A 23,213-nucleotide genomic window follows, 5' to 3' on the forward strand; every position below is an offset into this window, starting at 1 on the left:
AACAAATAAAGGTAACATTCTCCTTCCTCCATTTTTTAACAGATGATTATAGCTAGGAAGAAAAACACGAACATACTATCATAGCAGGAAACTTCTTATAGTAATGCCCAAATATGTGATTATGTATATATTTTCAGTAGATATATCATAAAAACACAATGAATCTGGACATTAATAATTGCACTTGCATTACATACAAAGTAAGTAAAATACTTAAAATGACACTCTCCCTAGAACAAGAGATTAAAATATGCCTAAGTTTAATTTCTGAAAAGTGTTTTCTTTATACATATCATTAGTTTGATATTTTGTTACATATCAGTGTATTGTCAGTTTCCCATACTAGAAGATATGATTCATAGCTTTGTCTTGAACTTTTTACTTCCACTACTGTGTTTCTAAGAGTGAGACCAGTGACTGGCATACAATAAGCACTTGATAAAGAAACAATTAACTAATAATACAATGCTTTACTGCAGCCCTCACTACTTATATCTTCTTTTCAAATTAAAAACACCCAAAGATACCTCTAATATAAGGAGAACAAAAAAAATTAATACAATCCAAAATATCAAATCATTTTCCTCTTTTCCACATTTGTAATCTAAATAAATGGCATTTACCTACAGGTTAAAAGGGCTCATGGCAACAGTTTAACATTTTCACATTTAAAATAGCATGAAGAAATTTACAGTATGAAAGATATATGCAATAAAAGGAATTTGGAGAACTCATAACCATTTGAAAATAAACATGAAGAAAAGAGGATATCTTTCAGGTATATCTAAAATACTAAACATAGCATATAAAACTGACATGAAGCTGGACCATGGTACAGATCAACGTGTTTTTTATTTGCAGACTATTCATTGAAACATCTGTTGAAAATAAGCAAAAATTGCGAAAATTAATAGCTATGCTTCTGAACATAAACTACATGCACACTTTATGTATGCCAAAGGAAGCAAATTATTTTACATATTGTTCCACAGTTCATCACTTCTAAAAACATGCTTAGACGTGTTGTGTCACTGTAGGCTTTAATCTAGCCTTGTAATCTCTGAAAGATAGTCTTCAATCTACTATTTTTTCTTACTTGAATAAAACATGTAATCTACTATTTTTATGTACATATTATAATTTAGATTATTTCAATATGTTATTTAATATTTTATGCATGTAAAGGAAGGAGGAAATGGTAAAAATGTATGGTATAGTTTAAACGAGTCTTATTGGGAGAAGGAATGGTAATTAGCTGAACAGTAAATCTGCCTTTATTTTTCACTAGTGTACTTACAATATAAAGGGTTTCAATTCAGTCCAATAGAGGTACCACTTAAAAACCTCTAAGAATGATATGATCAGTTCTAGAGGTTGAATAAAAACTCAGTGATACTTACCATACTGTGTAACAAATGCTATACAGCTGTTCACTATAATGGGAACGTCATTTTTGCTGAGCTGCTGATCTTGTAAAGCATTACCATCTGTACCTGCTGCTTTTTCAATTGCAGTATGCCAGACTGTGAAATCCAACTTGGTATGCCCATGGATGTATAATGTTCTGTTAAAAGTTTAAAAAGCATTTCAAATTATAATTTTGCTCTTTAAAAAAATCTTATTCCAAGACAGATTACCCTAAAATCCACACAATCGTGATCCTATCTTACCTATTACAAGAAAAACTCTTCTTTTATTCTCATCCACCATGAACTTCCACTCAATCCCTCTTTGGCGTGTATAGTCACATCACTCCATAGCATTGAGGAAGCTCTCTGAATTTATGGTCTTACTTCTTTTCATTCCCCAGCCTCTTTTATTCTCTTTCTGAATAACTAAACTAAAACCACTGTGGCTATCACCTGTGACTTCTAACTGATATTTCTGGCTATGTTTTTCAAGGTTTTAGAATTCTTGATTTTATTTCTTAAAAAGAGAAAAAAAACTAGCATTCAATTTGAATTTTATGGCACAATTCTTTCTGGATTTTCCTCCTATCATTCTGGTCACTCAGTCTCTTTCCCAATCTCACTTCCTCTTTCTGAATGACAAAGTCGTAACCTCAGCACACACAAAAGCTACATGGACTCTCCAGGGTCATGTCATTCAGGCCAGTAATTTCATCTTTTCATATAAATTAGTTTACTTCCAAATCCCTATCTCCAGGCTATAATTTTCATAGGTCAGATCTCCATGTGACTGAAAAGCAGGAGAATAGAGCACCTGAGAGTGGGAATGACAATCAGACTTTCTGAACATAATTTTAGCTCTGCCATTTACTTCCTTTGTAACTTTAGACGGGTCAACCTTATTTTTGCTTCAGTTTCATTATTGGCAAAATAAATATAATAATAGCACTTAGGACAACACTCAATAGACATAACATTAATGACTAATGTATAAACTGTACTACTAAAGAATATTTGTATTTGAGAATCTTCACCTTAATGTGCAATAAGCATATCAAAGCTTTTGCTCTCCCATACCAAACTTCTAGCACCAAAAATTTTCCACAAACCCCACCAGAAATTTAGGATTAATTAAGTGTAAACCAGTCTCTTTGCCCAATCACTGCCACATTACTTCAGTCACAAAATTCTGCTGACTACAGTTTCCCAACGTATTCACTCTGACTCCTCTCCTTTCCAAGACTGCCTTATTTCAGATCTTCATGTTGTTCCTTCAGGTCACTACAGCCACTCCTTACGGAATTCCTTTCCCAATTCTCAACCCCTGTAATCTCTACTCCTCACTATTGCCAGAATGATCTAAAATGCAAAGCTAATTACATCACTTCCAGATCACTGTCTTACAGTTCTTGAGTTTTCAAGATAAAAAAGTCTTCATAAGCTAGCCTATATTTTTACCTGCAATTTGATCTGCCATTCTCCTATACTTATGACACTCAGGAAACATAAACATAAACACACACACACACACAAACACACACACACGCACACACACCCCTCCTGGATTTTGTAATACATATTGCCTGCTCTTTGGCTGGCTACTCCAAACCTTTCCCCCAAATTCTACTCCAGGTAAGACTCCTTGACACTGTTCCTGACCTCCCTCTTATGCTTAGTATGTCACAGATATTCCTTCTCAATCTTTCAATGGTGGCTTTGTCCTGCATCGTATCACCTGCTGTAGCTATGTGAATGTTTTAGTCACGAAACTCCAAACTTTACACAGGCAAGCAAAGAATTTCAGTATCTCCAGTCATTAGCAGAGTGTCTCGCATTTAGTGGATACATAGCAGTTTTAAAGACCTATCACTAGATACAAAGTTTGCTTTGAAAAAACCGATTGTTGATGTATTTTAAGTATATTTACACCAAAGTAAAACTATATAATCTTGATTTCAGACTTGACAGGGCTAGTTTATATTCGACCTAAAGAGACATGAATAAACTGCATGAATTCTGGGGCTTTGGGGGAAAGGGGTGGGTAATAAGGAATCATTGTACCTAATTTAAAAAAAGAAACAAAAAACTTCCTTTCTTTCCTTTGTATTCTTTCTTGAAATGCTCCTGGAAGAAGACAAAGATACCTACACCTTACCACGCTCATTTCTAACATTTGAACTTGCTATAATTACTACTGTTTTACTAATACTGGTGCTTGTAATCCTCATCTGTTGCTTTTTGACATCTTTATCTATTGTTTCTATTTTCCACAGCACCACAGCAGTCCTGATCTCCAGGTGTTGTAATTTTCTTTTTGAAGAATTCTGAAATTTGCACTAATACACCTGACATGCTACAGCCTTTTCATTGATCTTATATCATCTTTAGCTCAAAAAAGCATTCTATTGCTGGATGTATTTGTCTAACTTATATAACTCAGATAATTTTTTTGAGAAATATCAAACCTCTTGATTATGTGAACTTAATCAACATTATGTCTTGCTATATTCACAAGTTTAGGTAAAGAGAAAAACATTTTACATAATTTAATAATTGAGCTTTAAATATGATATAAAATCTTTGTAACTCTTTGCTTATAAACAACTACAATGGGTGTTTTAGCAAGCAGTGAAAGAAATCCAAAATGCAGTGGCCCTCCTACAATATGAGTATAATTCTGCCATAAACTGTGACATTTTCAAACTTCAAATTTTCTTTCTAGTCAGAAAAAAATCCTCTCATGACGAGTTAAGCTGTCACCTTGTGAATTAGTGAAGAGTAGAACTTTCTCAACTTGTCAAAGGGCGAATCCCAAAGTATATATGCAGTGCAATAGATGGTTTCATATTTAATAGCATCAGTGCACTAACTTTCCTCTCTGATGCTTACCTAAAATTTGTGGACCCTGAATAAAGCATCAAAAGATATTTTCTACACAAATGCTGGTCGACTTTGAGATTTTAAGTGTTATCAAACAACAATTTCACATTCCCGGATGAGAATTCCAAGGAAACATTTACTTATATCCTGACAATCTGAAAAGTAATATTAATGAACCCTAATTACAGAGAAATTAGTTACGCTAATTGTCCATTTTCTAAGCATAAATTCCAAAGGGCACTTCAAAGCCATATGAAGAAAAATTCTTATTTGCTATAATGATCAAGCCAGTTCAATAAGACCTAGAAACCAGGTCCGAGGACTAACAAAAACAATTATACTAAAACTGCAATACAATAACCATAAAGCATAAACAATCCTATTTGAGCCTAGTCTATGACAAGAACCAGAAGTATCTTCACAAATAATAAATCAATAAACTTGACCACATAAAAAGTAAATATGCTCATATAAAGAATATTTTAAACAAAACTGAAAAGCAAATGAAATACTCTATAAATATGGCTGGAAACGATAATACTCTAAGCATTTATACAAAAATAAAATAGTAAGTCCTCCACAGAAACATGGTCATCAGCCATGGAAAGGTAAGTCACAGAAAGAATTAGCCAATGTAACCACAAACCAGTTTAAGAATCAAGTGTGTGTATATATATATGTATGTGTGTGTGTGTGCTGTGTGTGTGTGTGTGTATATATATATATCTTAGTCTTATCATACCTAAGATTCACAAAACAGAATTTCCTAAGCAACTTATTACAAAGTCACACTATTAGAATGGACACACATACATACACGCATGCACACACACACACACATATATATATATATGTAAAATCAATGATGTGTCAAAGCAATTTATCAAAGATCTAAAATGTATAATGTTCATCACTAGAGTATAACAAGATGTGCATAGTATTTTAAAGACTGATGAGATACTTTAAAAATAAATTTGAAAATATGTTCTAAGAATCTTAAAATATGTATGCATTACTTTTGACAATTAGTTCCAAACACAGGACTCTTTCATAAGTACACGATTTGAAATGAAGGTACAATATCTGTTACTTTCAATATATTTCTGTCCCTCTCTCACGCACATGTGCACATGCACACAAAGACATACATTCACCCGAACTTTTAAAAAATGGAAGTTGAAATCCCCAAAACTAGTGAAAGGTTAAGTGATTTAGCTACCTCCAAATATATATATTATAAACTTTGTACAATGAGCAAAGAATGCATAATTGTACATATGTATAAATTCAATTGCATTTCCTAAAATGTTAAATTAACTCAGGGTAGAAAACTCATGGACATTTTGTTTCCTTCTTTATACATGTCTGTGTTTTTAAAAATGTAATTAGAAACAAATCACATAAGTTGAAGTTTTGACTGATCCCTTGAAGGAAAAGATATTTAAAGCCTTCTGAACCAAGCCATCTTAGACTGTCATTGAGCTTTTGAGCCAGAGAACTGGAAATATCTCTGCCAAGCTTTTTTTCCATATATGACTAAGAAACTAAGAGCCAGAAAGAACATGTCTGAGGCCTCAGAACTAGGTAGGATTTGCACATTTGAGGTACTCAGTACTAGCCTAGTTCATGAGCCTTCCTTTACCTGAGGAATCAGATCTCCATAATTTACAACTCTGGTCCTCAGGTCCAAAAAGACTCATTCAAGACATGAAATGGTGATGTGTCTTTCTGTTGCCTTTCTTCTTAGTCCTATCACACCTAAGATTCACAAAACAGAATTTCCTCAACAATTTATTACACAGTCACACTATTAGAATGGACGTGAAAGATGATCTGCTAAAGCCACGCATAACAGAAGACCTATTTCTTTTCTTCAAGACTGTACACTTACATTCTGCCTTGAAAAGCATCCTAGGCATGTTGGAAATGTAATGGACAGGACTTTGGAGGATAGTTTTAGAAGGGTGTACTGTGCATTTTTCTTTATACTTCCTAAGCAACCTCTCAAAGAAGACCCTACTTCTCATCCAAATAGGCTTTTGGGTTTGTTTTCTTCTGGGAAAGTATGAACTGTGTTATTTCTGTGAGTGATGCCTAGTCATTAGAATTTTTAATGAACTCATTTTAAGTTTGAAATATTTTTACAAATGTTTACACTTGTGTAACTACCACCATGATTAATATGTAGACCATTTCCATCACTCACAATGTTCACTCATAACTCTTTGCATTGCATCCCTTTCCCCACCCACAATCTTAGGCAAGAACTTATCTGCCTTCTGTCACCATTCACTAGTTTACCAGCTCTAAAGCTTCATAGGAATGGAATTATACAGTATTACTCTTTTGTGCCTGCCTTTTTTCACTCAGCACAATGTTTTTAAGATTCTTTCGTGTTGTTGCTAATATAGGTTCCTTTATAATGATAATCAGTACTTCACATATGAACAAATAACATACTCTGTTTACACGTTCACTGACTCAAAACATTTGGGGTCTCCTCTCTTTTTATTATAAATAAAGCTGATTTGAATATTTGCATAGGAGTCATTTTGTGGACCTATATTATGATTTGTTTTGGGTAAATACCTAGGAGCTCATTTGTTGGGATGTATAGTTACATGTAAACTGACTGTATTCTTTTTAAAAACCAAAACCTTCTAAACTGCTTCCCAAAATGAATGTACTATTTTACAATCCCACCATACTGGCCAACGCTTTGCACTGCCACTTTTTAAAAAACTTAGTTTATTCAGTGTGATCTCATTGCGGCTTTAATTTGTATTTCTCTGGTAATTAACTTTACATGTGCTTGTTGGCTATTCATAGATATTCTTTTAGACATCTCTATTCATGTATTTTTGTTATTTTATTGGGTTTTTGTCTTCTTCTAATTGAATTATATGTATTCTGTCCATGTTTTGGATATGAGTGCTTTATCAGACACATATATTTTGAATAGTACCAGTGTATGATTTCATTTTATTAACCATGTTGCTTAAAGAACAAATTATAATTGAGTTTTTAACTTATAATTCCAATACTTAAGATTCTCTCCAATTTCCTTGCTTTATCACATTAAACCAGCAATAAAATGTTAAATAGAAGTGATGGGAATAAATATGTTTGCCTAATTCCTGTATTTGAAAAAATTGTTTTGATTATATCCAATGTGTTAAATTCATTGGTATGAAGTTAGTCATAATATTTTCTTATCTTTTAAATATTAAAATGATCCATAGCTTTATGATACTGGTAATTTGTATCTTCTGTCCTATCTTCTAGTTAGAGTTTTATCAATTTTCTTAACTTTTCCAAAAAAGTTAAAAATTTATTAACTAAATTGATTATTTCAAAGGACCAGCTATTGGTGACTCAGATTTTCTTTTTTTAAAATATATTCCATTTATTCATTCTTTCTACTGTCTGTATCAATTCATTCCTGAACCACGTTAGGTCTAAGTTGCTCTTTTTTAGATTTTTAAGGTAAATGTTTAGAGGATGGATTTTAGATCTTTTGATTTAGCATAAGCATTTAAAGCTTTCAACTTCCTTGAAATAGTTTCGTAGCTCCATCACACAATTTTGATGTTATGATTTTATTATCATTGATCAAATATTTCCTAATTTTTCCTGTGATTTCTACTGTGAAGTATGGGTTATTTGGAAATATATTAAACTTCCAAATACTCAGGAATTACTCAGAAATGCTTTCCAGAATAAGGCAAGTTATGAATTACATTCAATTGAAAAAACTAATAGAGTATCAATCTATCTTTCCAGACCCATTGTCTCATGCATCCTCCTCAAGCGCTCAAAGTTAAGGCCAACCCATACTGAGGTTGTTTCTAGCCCATCCTATTTATCTGAGCCTATTATTTCTACCTCTTGGACTACGTTGTGTCTCAGGCCCCCTTCATTTCTTCCTACTAAAGTCCTTCATAGGATGATAGATCCAGTTAAAAATACTTTTCTTTAAAAAACACAACAAAAACAATACACACACACAAACACACACACATCTTAGAGGGATTTGCTCATTCTTTTGTCCATTTTTCCCCATCATATCATACTTACTTCTTCATAAGCTTAACTCCTGGTACATAGAGGTACTTTGAACTAAATGAAACAAAATTGTTAAAGCATATAACATATGCTTTAAAGTCTACCTTTTGTTAATAGATATACATTCCCTTTATCATAATTTTCTTGAACATAAAATCACTTAATATTTGTTTTCTAAGAGTCCCTTTCTTTTTTTAAAACCTGTGGGGGTGGTGAGAGAAGAGACTCTCTTGTTTGCCTTGGCAATATTCAGATTAAGCCATCTCTAAGAATTAAATCATCAGAAAGTTACAAAAGCATTCAAGCTTATATTGTGGGCAATAGGCTACTGTTTAATTTGCAATTACATGCACAATTTAGAAACCACTTTAAGATAATTCAGCCTCTGGAGTATTGCTAACATATTAGCTACTATAAAACACATTGAAGGGGGAGAAAAGATCATATGGAATAAGGTGATAGGAAGTAAGGAATATTAAACTTAGGGTGTTAATCTCCCAAATTGAGAAAAGTAATCTGTTCCATAATTGTGAAACATATTGATAAAGTGTTTATTCCCCAGTGTTAAGCTTCTTTATGTGAAGAATTTGCAATTAAAACTGAAATGCAGTCAAGCTTGGGAGACATCAAGTGTATTATGCTTTACTATATATCAACCAAGGAATCTAAAACAAAAAAACACACTAGTCTTTCCTGTTTCTGATAACACAGTTTACTTATTCACACTGTGTTTATTAGAACCAGCAACCTTTTAACAAAAGCATAGTAAGTGTCTATGGCAATGGGCATGCAGCTATGGAATGTGAACATGGTAAACACAGTAACTTATTTCTTAGAAAAACATATGCAGAAGATGTGGGTTAAAGTGCAAAAATAGTTCTCAAATTTTGAGAAAAATATGTAATTTCTTGAACATTTCAGTCAAAGTGATGATACAATTTCCTACTGTCCAGGAAAATGCCTTCTGCCTTCCTGGTCTAAAATATTCACTAACAAGAGATATTTGACAATATGATTTTTCTTTATTTGCACAAACAGTAGTAAGGCTTAAAAGAAAAGCACAAAATCTAAGTCCCAATAACAACATCAAATAGCATGCCAGAAACCCTTAAGTGTAATCAAGAAAGCTTTATTTTCCAAAATAATTTTTAAAGTATACAAAGAATACACATTAAAACGACACCATCTGGAACACCTTCTGTTTAGAGCTTTTTAGAGCAAAAATGCTCTGTGTGTGGAAAATATTATTGCAATATTTTTCTGTCTAAAGACACTCATACTATGCATATAGAGAAAATGACCATGAAGATTAAAATATCTATCTAAATAGTGACTATATACAGGGGATAATTATCAATTTATAAACATTTCCAGTTTAGGGGATTCTTTCTCCTCCTTGCTTTAAAAAACCATTAATGTTTTTCAGCATTTTAATCAAAGGTAGATAAGAACAGGAAAAATATGTGAAATTAACTCATTAAATTTATGTATGATTTACATTTCTGGCTCAAGCTGCTACTAGCAAAAATTAAAGGTTCAAGCTTACAGCTGGTTGGTTTTTCTTTCTTTCAACTATTCACACTATCTCTACAGGCCATCAGTATAAATAATTGGAAGTTGTTTTACTTCCAGAAGCCACAATTTTATCTGTCATTGACAAGTCTAACAGAATCTACCATTGCTGACAGTCATCATTTCCCAAAGGGCTAATAGATCAAAAGGGAGATGAAAACAAGGGTGGTACAATGAAATTTTCTCATTTTTGGCATGGTACTGAAACAGCTTTTCAACAATCACAGCTATAATTAACTAGTTATGTTTGAGTACTGGGCGAGAAGTGCATAGTCTCTATCTTGGCAAATGATACTATCATTCACAGAACCACCCAGGCCAGAAGCTCAAGGGTCGTCACTCTTATCTCCCAGTTCACAAAGCAATTGAAAATTGACTGGTATCTCTCTCAACATCCCACTACCACATGGAGAAAACTATCAACATCCAAAATCATCCATCAATTCTTCTTTTCTTACTTTTGCAGTTGAGGGATCTTGCTCTCTTGCTTGTACTCTCTCTTAGACCTTCAATCCCTCCCATTTTATGTTCCTTTTCCATCAAAATTTATACGTGTACAAGTTCAAGCCATCTGAAAACAAACTGCACATATATGCCCTTTCTGGGTCAAATCCCTTACCTAGTTAATCCTATGAACCTCCCTCCAGACATCTTGACAAAGTGACCTCACCAGCTATCTCACTTTACTAAGTTCTCATTCTTAATCTGATCTAGTACCTGCCTGTTCACTTCTGCTCTGCCCCAAGTCATCAGATGGACTCCAAATCATTTATCTCATGGAGTGTTTATTCTCACTGGGCATGTCCTTGTATCAGCACTTGACATTTTTAACTGATCCTTCCTTTTTGAGACACTCTCTTCCTGGGCTTTACAACACTTTGTACTCTCTCTTAGTTTCTGGCCTCACTCTCTGAGTAAACAAGCAGCTACTACTGCCTGACAAATTCCCCTAAAAATGATGTATAGTCATCAAAGCTCCAACATAGGATTTCTTCCTCTCTCCTTCCATAGAATCACCCTAAGTAATTTCACCTTCTTCCTTCTTCACGCTGATAACTCCAATATCTGTATTTCCAACCTCTTAATCTTTTCATGAATATCTTATCCATAAAAATAACTTTCTCCCATCAATTTATTCTTAGATGACTTATAAGAAATCTCATGCTCAACATGTCTTAAACACATTATCTCCCAGGCTCTCTCCCAAACCTGCTCCTTTTTCCATCATTCCCTATATGATGTCTATGTAGTCACAGAATACACACATATATGTTTATATGTCTATGTAAATAAGTAGATACATAAATATGAGACCCTGTTTTGCACCATACAGGGTGCTGTGCCTGCCACGTATGTATGGTCTTTGCTCTGTCAGGGTTCATAACCTCATGTTCTTGTCATCTACTGTGCAGATTCTTTACTTTTATGCATGATGTTGACCTCCCTTCTCTCTACTCCATTTTCAATTAGGTAGGAATTGTATGGACATGTTTTCTAACAATTTTATAAAAATGTTTTCTAGTAAACATTTTTATTTTTCTAATAAATGCTTAAATTTTGAATTCTAGTAACTCATAGTGTCTATCCAGACTCTATGGTTTATTTAAATCCTGAGAAATATCTTTACAAAGATATTGGTAAATGAATATTGAACACTTTTTTAAAAAAAAATTTAAGTTACAAAATGACCTTAACTTTAAAATGAACCATTCTCCTCAATATCATATAGGCAAAAGAAGGCTATTTAAGTACTTAAAATGGGGCTTGGCACATGGTAACTGCCCCACTGTCATCATTGTTACTATCAGATGATATTGATTTGGAGTAAAAAGGAAAAGCAAGTAAACCAAAGACAGAAGTATGTGATAATATAGGTGCATTTAAGTGGTGGGTATGGTACATTAGCTATGCGAAGAGATTTAAGGAAAATAACTTGGTTATATTTATCCTCACGTTTCTCCCACTCCTATTATTACTCTTCACTTTCATAAAAATACTTTCAACATAACTTGTTAGTAACACATGTAGACAAAAACTTTCAATTACCAAAAATGTTACTAAGTGTCTGTGACCATTATTTTGGAATTCATTAGTCTTCTACTTTTCCATGAACTCAAAAATAATATTACAAATGAATTTCATCTCCTGATTTCTACAGTACAGGGTAAGATCAAAACGTACAAAATAACAAAACATTTAGTGCCCGGGCTTCCATATCTTGCATTTGTGAGGGGGTGGACTGTATGCAGTAAGCACTAAATAGAATTTCATCAAACTAAATCATTCTAATCCACGTTTGCTACATTTTAATTCAAACCTATGTACCACTGGTCAAATCCTTCATAGATTAAAAAAATGGTACAAAAATACTTTGGCTATAATAACCTGAAAAAATGAAAAGGATAAACACATTTGCCAAGCTGATGCTTGCCTATCTGTTTGAACATAAGCTCTGAGGGGTCAGACACCAAGTTTATGTTGTTTACCTTTTTTATTTTCCTGCCATGGAAGTGGCAGTCAGTAAGCATTCCATAAATATTAATAAATGACTGTAAAACTGCATTTATGCTAGTATTTTAATGTCAAATCCTATCTATACCTAATAATTCCTCATTATTTCTGGACATAAAATTAACAATACTCTGACAGTACAGTGAAATCATCATCTGGTACCAAAAATAAGAATATAAAGTATCATTAACCATAATAATCCAAGAAATAAGTAAAAATGCAAAGTCCTAATTATGCCTAGAAGTTAACAAACGCAATCTGACATAAATATCTAATCAGTAATATTCTTGCTGTATAAAGCTCTTGATGTCGTCCCGCGAAGTTGAAGGAAAGGCAGGTTCCGAAAACCATTGAAAGTCATTATCCTTGTCACAGCAATAAAAATAATCAAATGAAGGCTTATTTAGCTATATTTTAATATTGCAGTTAAACTTTGAACAACGTAAGATTGAACTGCACAGATTCCTTCATACAGATTTTTCTTTTGTCTCTGCCACCCCCCGAGACAGCATGATCAACCCCTCCTCAGCCTACACATATAAAGACACTGATGAATACCTTCATGATGATCTAATTCCACTTAATGAGTAGTAAATATGTTTTATCCTATGATTTTAATAGCGTTTTCTTTTCTCTAGCTCACTTTTTTGTAAGAATACAAATAATCTTGCACTATTATAAAGCAAACCATACTGAACCAGTATAATTAAGAGTTTTTTTTTTTTTAAAGCAAATTACAAGAAGCCAAGGGGAAAAAATACCTAATTTGTTGAAGAAGAAAGGCAGTTTGAAGATTTTCCAAAGAACCACAAATAGAACTACCATTTGATCCAGCAATCCCTCTACTAGGTATCTATCCAAAGGAAAAAAAAAAATGGTTCTACCAAAAAGACACCTGAACCCATATGTTTATCACAGCACTAGTCACAAGAGTAAAGATGTGGAATCAACTCAAGTACCGATCAGTGGTTGACAGGCTAAGGAAAATGTGGTCATATATACCATGGAATACTACACAGCCATAAAAAAGGAATGAAGTTAAGTCCTTTGCAGCAACATGGATGCAGCTGAAGGTCCTTATCCTAAGTGAATTAACACAGAAACAGAAAATCAAATACTGCATGTGGTCACTTATAAGTGTGAGATAAACAATGAGTATACACAGAAATAGAGATGGAAATAATAGACACTGAGGACTCCAAAAGTGGGGACCGAAGGGGGCAAGGGCTGAAAAACTACCTATTGGGTACTATGGTCACTACTTGGGTGATGGGCTCAATAGAAGCCCAAACCCTAGCACTACACAATATATCCATGTAACAAACCTGCACATATGTAGATATGTGCCCCTTGAATCCAAAATTAAAAATAAAAGAAATTGTCTTCCTAATTGCTCTGGTATGTCCCCGGCTGCTCCTTCTCAGGCTTCTTTGCTTGACCATCTCCTCTTCTAGACCTTTACATATTGGGGGACCTCCGGCTATATCTTCAACTCTCTTTTCTATCCACACTCTCTACTAAGTGAACCTGTCCAGTTCCTTAGCAAAATAGCATGAGCACAGTGGTGACTCCCAAATTTATATCTCCAGATATAACTTCTTCACTTAATTCTAGACATGCATATTCAACTGCTTACTCACCAGATCCACTTTGCCTGGATCTGCAAAGAGACATCTCCGAGTTACCATTCCCAAAACCAAATTCTTGATCTACTGTCTTAAACTTACGAATATCCTACCTCTATGCTCCAAGTATTTGTTCTCTCAAAAAACAGCACCATAATTCAGTAATTGCTCAGGTCAAGAATTCTGGCATCATCCTTGCCTCTTACAGTTATCTAATCCATCAACAGATCCTGACACCTCTACCTTCACGATATATCCAACCACTCCTATTCTCAGATAAGCCATTGCTTTCCCGGCCAGCATCCTAACTAAACACCCACTTTCACTTTCATCCCCCAGAAGCTTGTTCATCTGGAGTCAGAGTAATCCAGTAAAAACATAAATCAGACCATTCTACTTCCCAGCTCTCAGACTGAGCAGCTTCCCATCATAATTTGATTAAATTTCAAACCTTTACACATCATGACTGATAAGGTCCTATATGATAAGGTTGTGGGTATCTCTGAAATCATTTCTTCCCACTCTCTCTTTCATTCAAATATTCCCAGCCACCACAGCTTCCTTGCAGAACTTGGACATGCCAAGTACAACACACTCTTAGAGTCTTCAAATACCCTTGGCCCTACACCTGAAATACTCTATCTGGATTACTGCAAAGTTTACTTTTTCACTTTATGAAGATCTTTCATCCAATATTTCTTCTCTTAGCTAGCAAACACAGATACTATCCCATCAGACTATTTTTATATTACTTATTTTTCTGCGTAGAATTTAAAATTGATGGACAGAACAGCATATAATTATTTTTGTCTGCTTACACTGTTTTCCCTAATAGTATACATGTTTCATGATGGTAGGGACTAGTCTGTTTTATTCATCATGATATCACCAATACCTTTAACAGTCCCTGATGCACAGTAGATGCTTACTAGTTACTGAAAAAACTGAATAAATTCAAGAGATCAAATTTTAGCTATGCGTGACCCATACACATAGATAATTCAGAATACAATTTATAGTCATCATATTCTTACCAGGAATATACATTTATAATTACCAAACTGCTTTCCAAATACTTAAATGTAAATGTCACAGAGGAATCTAGGTCTATAGAAAACTATACAATAATTGATCACAATAAGTCTGTCATAAAAATTATAAAAATATGTAAATATCATTGGTATAGTCTTTCCAAAGAAAGACTATATACTATATATATGTATATTTATATGATTCAGAAAATTTCAACAGGTTTTAAAATATTATTTTCTCCCTCAAGATAATAACAACAAAACAATCCCACTGCCCAGAGTTGCTGAGATAAAGAACAAAAAGCAAAAAGGCACTTACCTCCCTTTTTCTACCAAGAGTAAGACATCCAGTTTTTCCCCATTTTGAACCATTGTGCTGATTGCTGAAGGGAGAACAAAAAGCAAAAACTTATTTTTTTTAAAACCCTACAATAAACATCCATGAAGACACAAATATTAATACTGCTTAGTCATAAGTTTGGGAGTGAGCCATCAAGATTTTACTAAAGGCTACCACTATTGTATGCAACAAAGAAAAGTGTTCCAAAGATAAGGGAGGAAAAAAACTCTTACTTAGCTCCTGCAGTCTTCTTAAGTGCATTCTATCTCCCTGAACTTCTTGCATTTGAAGGCAAAAATGCAAACTGGATTTGTCCATAGCAAACCAGCCTTTTCTCCACTGATCCAGGGCATGGCAGTCTTTGTAGAAGAGTTGACCAATCAAATCATAGTCAGCTTCTGTTAAGTTTTCAGCAAATAAGGGAACAAAATGCTGTTAAAACAAATACAAAAAAGTAATAAAGACAGTGAAAATAGGAAATCCCTTCCCTATCTACAGATATGAGAGAAGGTAGACAAATTATCTTAGTTTTTCTATTTTAAAGATTCAAAGGTAACACCAAATTCAAAACAATTTAACTTGCTATCAGTCTTAAAACTGAACAACTATAATGTATTTTCAAATGGCAGCATCTTAAACCACTTGTCTTGCTACAGAGTTGAAACCGCAAGACATTCTCTTGATTGATTTGTAGAACTTTTCAAAATGTCAACCTTCAGCATTTTTCTCCATTTATATATTTTCCTGAATCTGCTCCTTTCTCCTTTGTGTATACCTTGAATAAAATATCTACCTATAAAAAGACACACACAGAAATGACTTTACAATATTGAGAATATCCTAACCATCAAAAACATGGCCTTAATTTGAATAATTATTTCTCCAAGTTTTACTTTAATTTCTTCCCTGCTTAAGGCTCCTGAAGGTAGCTACTTCTTTTGACAACTTTCTTTGAAAATCTAATGAAGTATGAACTTTATTCCTATAATCTTATATGAAACTTTCATGGACCCCTGAAGCTCAAACACAGACTCCCAGTTCAGAATCTTGTCTGGATTTAGAGCAATAACATAATATTTAAATACCTTGGCTATTGCCTCTGTCCATTTTCTTTGAGCTTGAGATGTTTCAGCTCCAAATAAAAACACACGTTCTGAGGGTAGGTAGATCTCAAAGATAAAGATGGGCCTAAAACATGCACAAATAAAAAGATACTACCAGTTACGTTTGGCTCCTAAGAAAACAAATAGCACACAGGTCAAGTTTTTAATTAAATGCCTTTTAAAATAAAGTAATGCTGTGAAATCATCCTATCAGATTCTGTTAATGGTTTGCATTTTACTCAGATGAGGTAAATGGAACACACTGGACTGGACAAAAGGAATATTTTGTATAATCACTTAATCATTCTATTGTGTAACTTTGTTTACGCCCTGGACACTCATCAGTTGACTGATGTAGCAAAGGGCTCTCCTTGGTCTGGTCTTCCCTCTCTCACCACTCCTTCTTGATTTACTCTGACCAACTGTTCAAAGCAAACATTGCCCAAACAGTTTTTAATACTCTTCTTGTCTAATTTCAAATAGGCCCAGTCATACAGCAGGTTCCCTCCAGAACACAAAAACATGAAGCATTAACACTTTTACAGTTTTCGTAAGAAAGATAAATGTTCCTTTCATCATCTCAACTTACCCCAAATTTCTAACTCTTACCATAGATAACATTAAAGCAACATACCATGCTCTGAATTCTTTCCTGAGTTCCTCATTCACAACTCCATTTATTTCTTAGCACACGCTAAGTATGTGTGCTACTGTTACCTAAAAATCTCAAAATACCCTATGCCAAAGTCATCTTCCTTTCTCCTCTTTTCCATCCCAAGCCTGCTGTATCTCCTTCACGTCCTAATTTAGAAGCATCACAATCAACCTCATCACAACAAGCTCAAAACCCTTGAGTGTAACTTATTCTTCCACTTAACATCAACTCTTCGTCCAGTCAGTCTTTTAATCTTATCAGTTCACTCTCTTCCTCTAGTTAAATTCTCAACAATTACAGTCTCTCTTCCTCCAATCTCCTTACCACTTCTTTCAGCTCTCTTCCTAAAATATGTCTATATAACTCTTCAGTGCCTACATTATTGAGGTCATACTCTCCAATGTGCTATTTGAGGCAATTCAGCAAGAATATTATGGCAACAATTATTTTTTAACCGCATCTCATTGTAGATACTTTCTCTTTGCGTATCTACTTGTATCAGTATATGTTATCAAGAATATTTTATTTTTAACATATTAATATACTGACATAAACTAGTATTAATTATATTTGTTATATTTCATTTACTAATTAGTAATTTAATATATAGAATCCACTTATTTTAACATTCCATAAGTCATATTACATTGAATATCATTTAGGGTAAAACACTATTAAGATTAAAACAAAAGTCAATTAGTAATCAGTTTTGTTCACATCATAAATCAAATCAGATTTACTAGAAAACAAGTCATCTCAATTAGTCATCATAAAATAAAGGTAATATGTTCAATGTAGTTTTATGTAAATAAGAGCTTTGCAAATCTCTTCCCTTTCTCATATAAAAATCTTATTTAAAATCTATGCTCCTATAAAACTGATTTTTTTCAGATTTTAATGTCAATGTTTTTCATTAATTACATCAAAAAACATGATAAGATACTTTCACACCAAAGATCTTAGGGGCCTGTTTTTAAAGTCCTCACGGAGATTTATTTAAACTATAGTATAGGTGAGTCAAATATATTACATAAATAATGCTTAATCTATTCATTGTGACTTTTTCTGACCATTAAATTAACAAATATATCTTTAAGAAATTTAGCATTTCAATATACTATTAGTTTATTTTAATGTGAATAGATCGTCACAGAATATTCTCCTTTCTTATCTGTTTTAATTATGATACTCATTAAATGGATAAATGAATTTTACCACTAGTACACTATTTAAAATAATAAGTAAAAAAATTAAATGACTACAATGGTCATAAATGATATGCTATACATTTACATAAGATTTGGCCAGGCACAGCGGCTCACACTTGTAATCCCAGTACTTTGGGAGGTCGAGATGGGCAGATCACTTGAGGTCAGGAGTTTGAGACCAGCCTGATCAATATGGTGTAACCCCATCTCTACTAAAAATATAAAAATTAACTAGGTGTGGTGGCATGTGCAATCTCAGTTACTCAGGAGGCTGAGACATGAGAATCATTTGAACCCAGGAGGCGGAGGTTGCAGTGAGCCGAGATCACGCCACTGCACTCCAGTCTGGGTGACAGAGTGAGACTCCATCTCAAAAAAAAAAATACATAAAGATTTGATTCAAACATGTTAGCACTTCATATTACCCACTGTAAATATTTTAGTTTTCCTGCTTTATAGTGAATTCCCAAAAGAAATTTCCAAAAGTGCAAGGTAAGTAAGCTTCAAAAACCATTCAACCCTTCTATTAGAAGCAACTAAATAACTAAAATAACAAAACTCTCATTAGCCAGTGTAATTATCTGAAAATACATTTTACCCCCTAATTGTGTAAAGATAGACCTACCCAGTATTTAAATAGAAGTCCTCTTTGTGTATAGCCAGGCAGATAACTTCATTGATATTAATGGTGCCATTAGGTGTGGTAGACTTATCACTTTCATAGTAACTCAAGAAGCCTCCTTCCAAAACACACCATTTTTTATTTGTCTCTAAGAATTGGAAACAAAACAAATAACAAATTGAGCTAATCACGAATCTAATTTTAAAAACAAATACATGCTTCTAAATAATGGTTGGATGCAAGTAAATACATTTATTAATTGCCTATTTCACATAAAGTATATACTATTGCTGCATGGGATATAAAGTTGTCATATTCTCTGCTCTCCAAAGAATTTACAATCTAGTAGCAAGGAATGTATAAAACAAAAATGGCTGTGACATTGATGACCAGAGAAGGCAGAGCCATAAAGAGGTTGCTGAAAAACAACTCTGAAGCTGCAGAGAATGAAATGTCTGTACAGAGTATTAAAAGGAAAAAAAAATGTAGCATAAAAAGTGAGACTGCAGCTTATGGTAGGTATGCAAAAGAAGAAGGGTCAGAATCTGCAGGGCCCTTAATGCTTGTTCAGAAGATTTCAAATTCATCTTATACGGAAGTCAGCACACTACCACCTGCAGGCTAAATCAGACCATCACCTAAAATATAGATTCGATCTACAGACACTAAGACTACTAAGGTCTATATATTCGATATAATGAAGAAAGTCTATATATTAGATAATTTCTGAAGTTGGATTACTGTTCTGTGGTTACTTTAAGGTATTATTTATAAATGCCCTTCTTCTAAAGAAATACATACTGAACTACTAAAGGTAAAGAGGTGTCATGTGTGCAACTTACTTTTAAGTGTGCATATAAAGAAAGTATGAGATAAATATGTACCCGTATATATATACATGATACATATGTATGTGTATTATACATAGGCATATTTATACACATACACAGAAAGAAAAATACAGCAAATGTAAAATGTTAATAATTGATACATCTGGGCAAAAGGTATATGAGAATTATTTGCACTGTTCTTAGAACTTTTCTGTAAGTCTCAAATTATTAGTCAAACTAATTTAAAAGCTTAAGAATATATTAAACTAATTTCAAATTTTTCCTTTAGCATATGATCAGAATCTTAGGTGGGTGTGGGGGTGACATGAAAGAAAACAAGACAATGTATTTGGCTTCAAAAAACAATCACAAGGAGTAACAATCAAAATGGTGACACCTAAAGAGCTAGATAGGACACAGTACTCTGAAAATGAATTACCAAATGGAAAGTCCAATCATAACTGGCAGAAGCAAATAGCATAAACGAATCTTTTATGGGCACTGGAAAAGAAAACTAACAGAGACCAAAGCAATTCCTGGTCAAAGTGATATATAATTCCAGGGCCCTCAAATCCTGAGTCACAGTGTACGTCCTGCACAGTTAGATAAAAATCGTGAAAAGCCACAATTTTTAAATGAACATTCACTGCGAGTTTCTAAAATATAAGAAAAGATAAAGTCAAAATACTAATCAAAGGGAGTTTGGAAGTAATTTCAAAGCAATGCACTCAGATGTCTAGAAGAATCTTCATAAGAGAATAAATAAAAAATGCACAATTATTCAGTGCATAGTTAATCACTGTCATAGATTAGGAGATCCACCCCTGTTCTCAGGCAGCTTGTAATCCAATGAAAGGGGAGATGCGTTCAAAATGATAACCAGCAGGTTGTCTCTTTAGTAGATTAGAAGCATTCAAGGAGGTAAGCCACCCTTCATATTGAAGTGATTAAAAAAAAAAAAACTGCAAAGAAAAAAAAGTCTATAAAATAATCCCTCATAATTTAGGAGGCATGTTTCTAAAGTAGCAAAAAAAGCATTCAGAGCCACAATCCTTCCATAGCATCAGGAAAGAACAGTAAGAAGAAAGTCATAGAAAGGTGAAACTGCAGAAACCCTATTTGCCCAGAGAATCAGATTACATGTGAAGTTGGGAAATGGGAAACAAGACTGCAGGTTCACGGCAGAGGCCAGACCCCAAGAGTCTCACTTGACAGGTGTTCAGGAGTTTGTGCCTCTCTCACTTAGACAAGTGGGAGCCATTCGAAGGTCTTAAACAAACAGTGCCAAATGAATTAAGCATAACATAAATGTGACTGCAGAATCTCATTATGTAAATTCTAATGGGAAACAAATGACACATCTCTTTAAAATGGTATGTACAAACTCATTTTCAGTTAGAATTATAAGCTTGAGGAGAGTTAGTCCTGTAGCTTTCTCATTTCTGTAACCATTTCTTAGCTTTATTTTTGTAAGTGAAATGGGCTAGAAGTCAGACAAGGCAGGCACACATATTGTCTTTGAGGATTTATAATAATGAAGCTGTGACAGGAAATCTTGACATTCCCATTGATATGGGAAGCAATGAAAAGGTTCAGCAAGATTATGTTGTATGATGCTGGTCTGCCTGGGCTAATTTAGATATTCACTCCTAAATCTGACTTTGAGAAATGTCGGTACCCTCCTTGACACCCTCTTTGCTCCACAAGTCATTTTAATTGTTAAAGGAAGCTGTTTACCAACTTAAAACTGGGACCGCAGAATGAATGACACTCAGGCCTCAGCTGTTCCATAAATAGGAGCTTATAGGATGCAAGTAAATTTAGTGGACTGGCAAGAAGGGTTATTCATTCTTTCTATTCAATCTTCATGTTGAGATCAATGAAGAAAAACATTACTACAAGATTTACCCAAGCACAGGTAAAGAATTCCCCAGAGGTGACCAACTGAAATGCTACCATGGAATGATAGACATAATATAGTTGGATACCGTAAATGTCGGCTACAGCCTACAGGACAACATGACTAAACTCAAAAGCTAACTGGAAGTCAGGGGCAACTGTGCTTAAACATAAGCTCTTCAGTGCTCCTCTTCATCATCATCATCATATTTATGTGCCATGCACTGTTCTACACATTTTACATGCTTTAACTCATTGAATCCTCAGAACAACCCAGTTATGTCAGTTATATTATGTCCCTTCCTTGTACCCTTTTCACTGGCACATAACAGGTTAATCGACATTCCTGAGGTCACATTAAGTACTTAGCATCAGAGTTGGGGAAGGAATCCCAGGCAATTGGGTTCTGAAAGTTGCTGTTTTAACCTCACTGGCAGGTGGGTTCTGGAAGCCGCCCTCTTAGCGCCTGCACACAGTTACTCACTGTATCTGTTAAATGCTTGAACTATATACATTCATCTCAAAAATGTATTAGGGTAAAGAAGTCATACCTTCTAATACATATGTATACAATACATCTGAGGTAGTAAAGGCAAAACTGTTATTTTTTGAAACTATGAATTTGTTTCATGATGAGAAATTTCCTAAATTAATAGTATTCAACACCCACTACAAACAGTAATATATGTTAGTAATCCTTTTCATTTAAAAGACATGTGTTTTAGCCTTGGAAAAACATGTTTAAGCTATACAATCTAGGCTTTCACAGAACAAAAGATCTTCAAAATTCCTCAATGTTAATCCACAAAGTTAAATATAAACAGACAGAAATATAATTTCTAGTAATCCAAAAACAACCACTTTCTTTTTAAAAATCGAATACTGTGTAAACAAATCAAGGTAAGATATCAAGGGAAAAAATATGGTCGAGGTGGGAAAAGGGAAAACAAAATCAGGATGCTATTATTCAACTCTGTGCTTAGGCTCAACAAAAGCAATCCATCTTTCTTTTCATGAACACTAAAATGAAAAGGAAAAAAAAAAAAAGAAAAATACAGATCAGTCTTCATAACCAGAGGCTAGAAAAACTTCAAATCTCGAAAACCTGAACTGACAATTTGAAGCCTCTGAAACTCTGGAACTGCATGCATTTTATTCCCAGACTTTTGTCTCTGTTTTTAATCATTTTGTTCTATGGCTGTCCTGACAAGTGCTGATGGAGTGGTAGCATCCAAGTGCTTGCTTTCAGAGGCAAAGGTGACAACCACACTTTAATCTCTAAATCTTTCCAAATAATTCATTTTTTTCATAAATCTGATGTTCAACAGAAACAACACTATTGCACAAACTTCAAGGGAGAAAAAGAAACAAACACAGAAGTTTTTCTGGATAGTTCAACTTTTCCTGTTCATTTGTAAGTAGGGGCTTTCTGCACAAAATATGCTTTGTGCCAGCAATTATAT

At 33.8% G+C, this 23,213-nt stretch overlaps 1 protein-coding gene across 14 annotated transcripts in view; it reads right to left on the bottom strand.

The window, feature by feature from the left end:
- Positions 1 to 23,213, bottom strand: part of ARAP2 (ArfGAP with RhoGAP domain, ankyrin repeat and PH domain 2) — a 180,301-nt gene that overhangs the window by 64,235 nt on the left and 92,853 nt on the right. For 12 of the 14 annotated variants that reach the window (XR_012434769.1, XM_074039512.1, XM_015450233.3 and 9 more), the window contains 5 exons: positions 19,025 to 19,169; positions 16,519 to 16,621; positions 15,667 to 15,865; positions 15,413 to 15,476; positions 1,401 to 1,564 (listed from right to left, as the gene is read on the bottom strand). Coding sequence is in view for 11 of the 14 variants with exons in the window: in XM_074039512.1 (XP_073895613.1) it covers positions 1,401 to 1,564; positions 15,413 to 15,476; positions 15,667 to 15,865; positions 16,519 to 16,621; positions 19,025 to 19,169 (675 nt within the window). In the remaining 3 variants the exon portion in view is untranslated. The remainder of the gene's footprint in view (positions 1 to 1,400; positions 1,565 to 15,412; positions 15,477 to 15,666; positions 15,866 to 16,518; positions 16,622 to 19,024; positions 19,170 to 23,213) is intronic. The other 2 variants (XR_012434770.1, XR_012434771.1) reach the window with 1 other exon arrangement.

Source organism: Macaca fascicularis, chromosome 5, assembly GCF_037993035.2.
Source record: "Macaca fascicularis isolate 582-1 chromosome 5, T2T-MFA8v1.1".
NCBI lineage: Eukaryota > Metazoa > Chordata > Mammalia > Primates > Cercopithecidae > Macaca > Macaca fascicularis.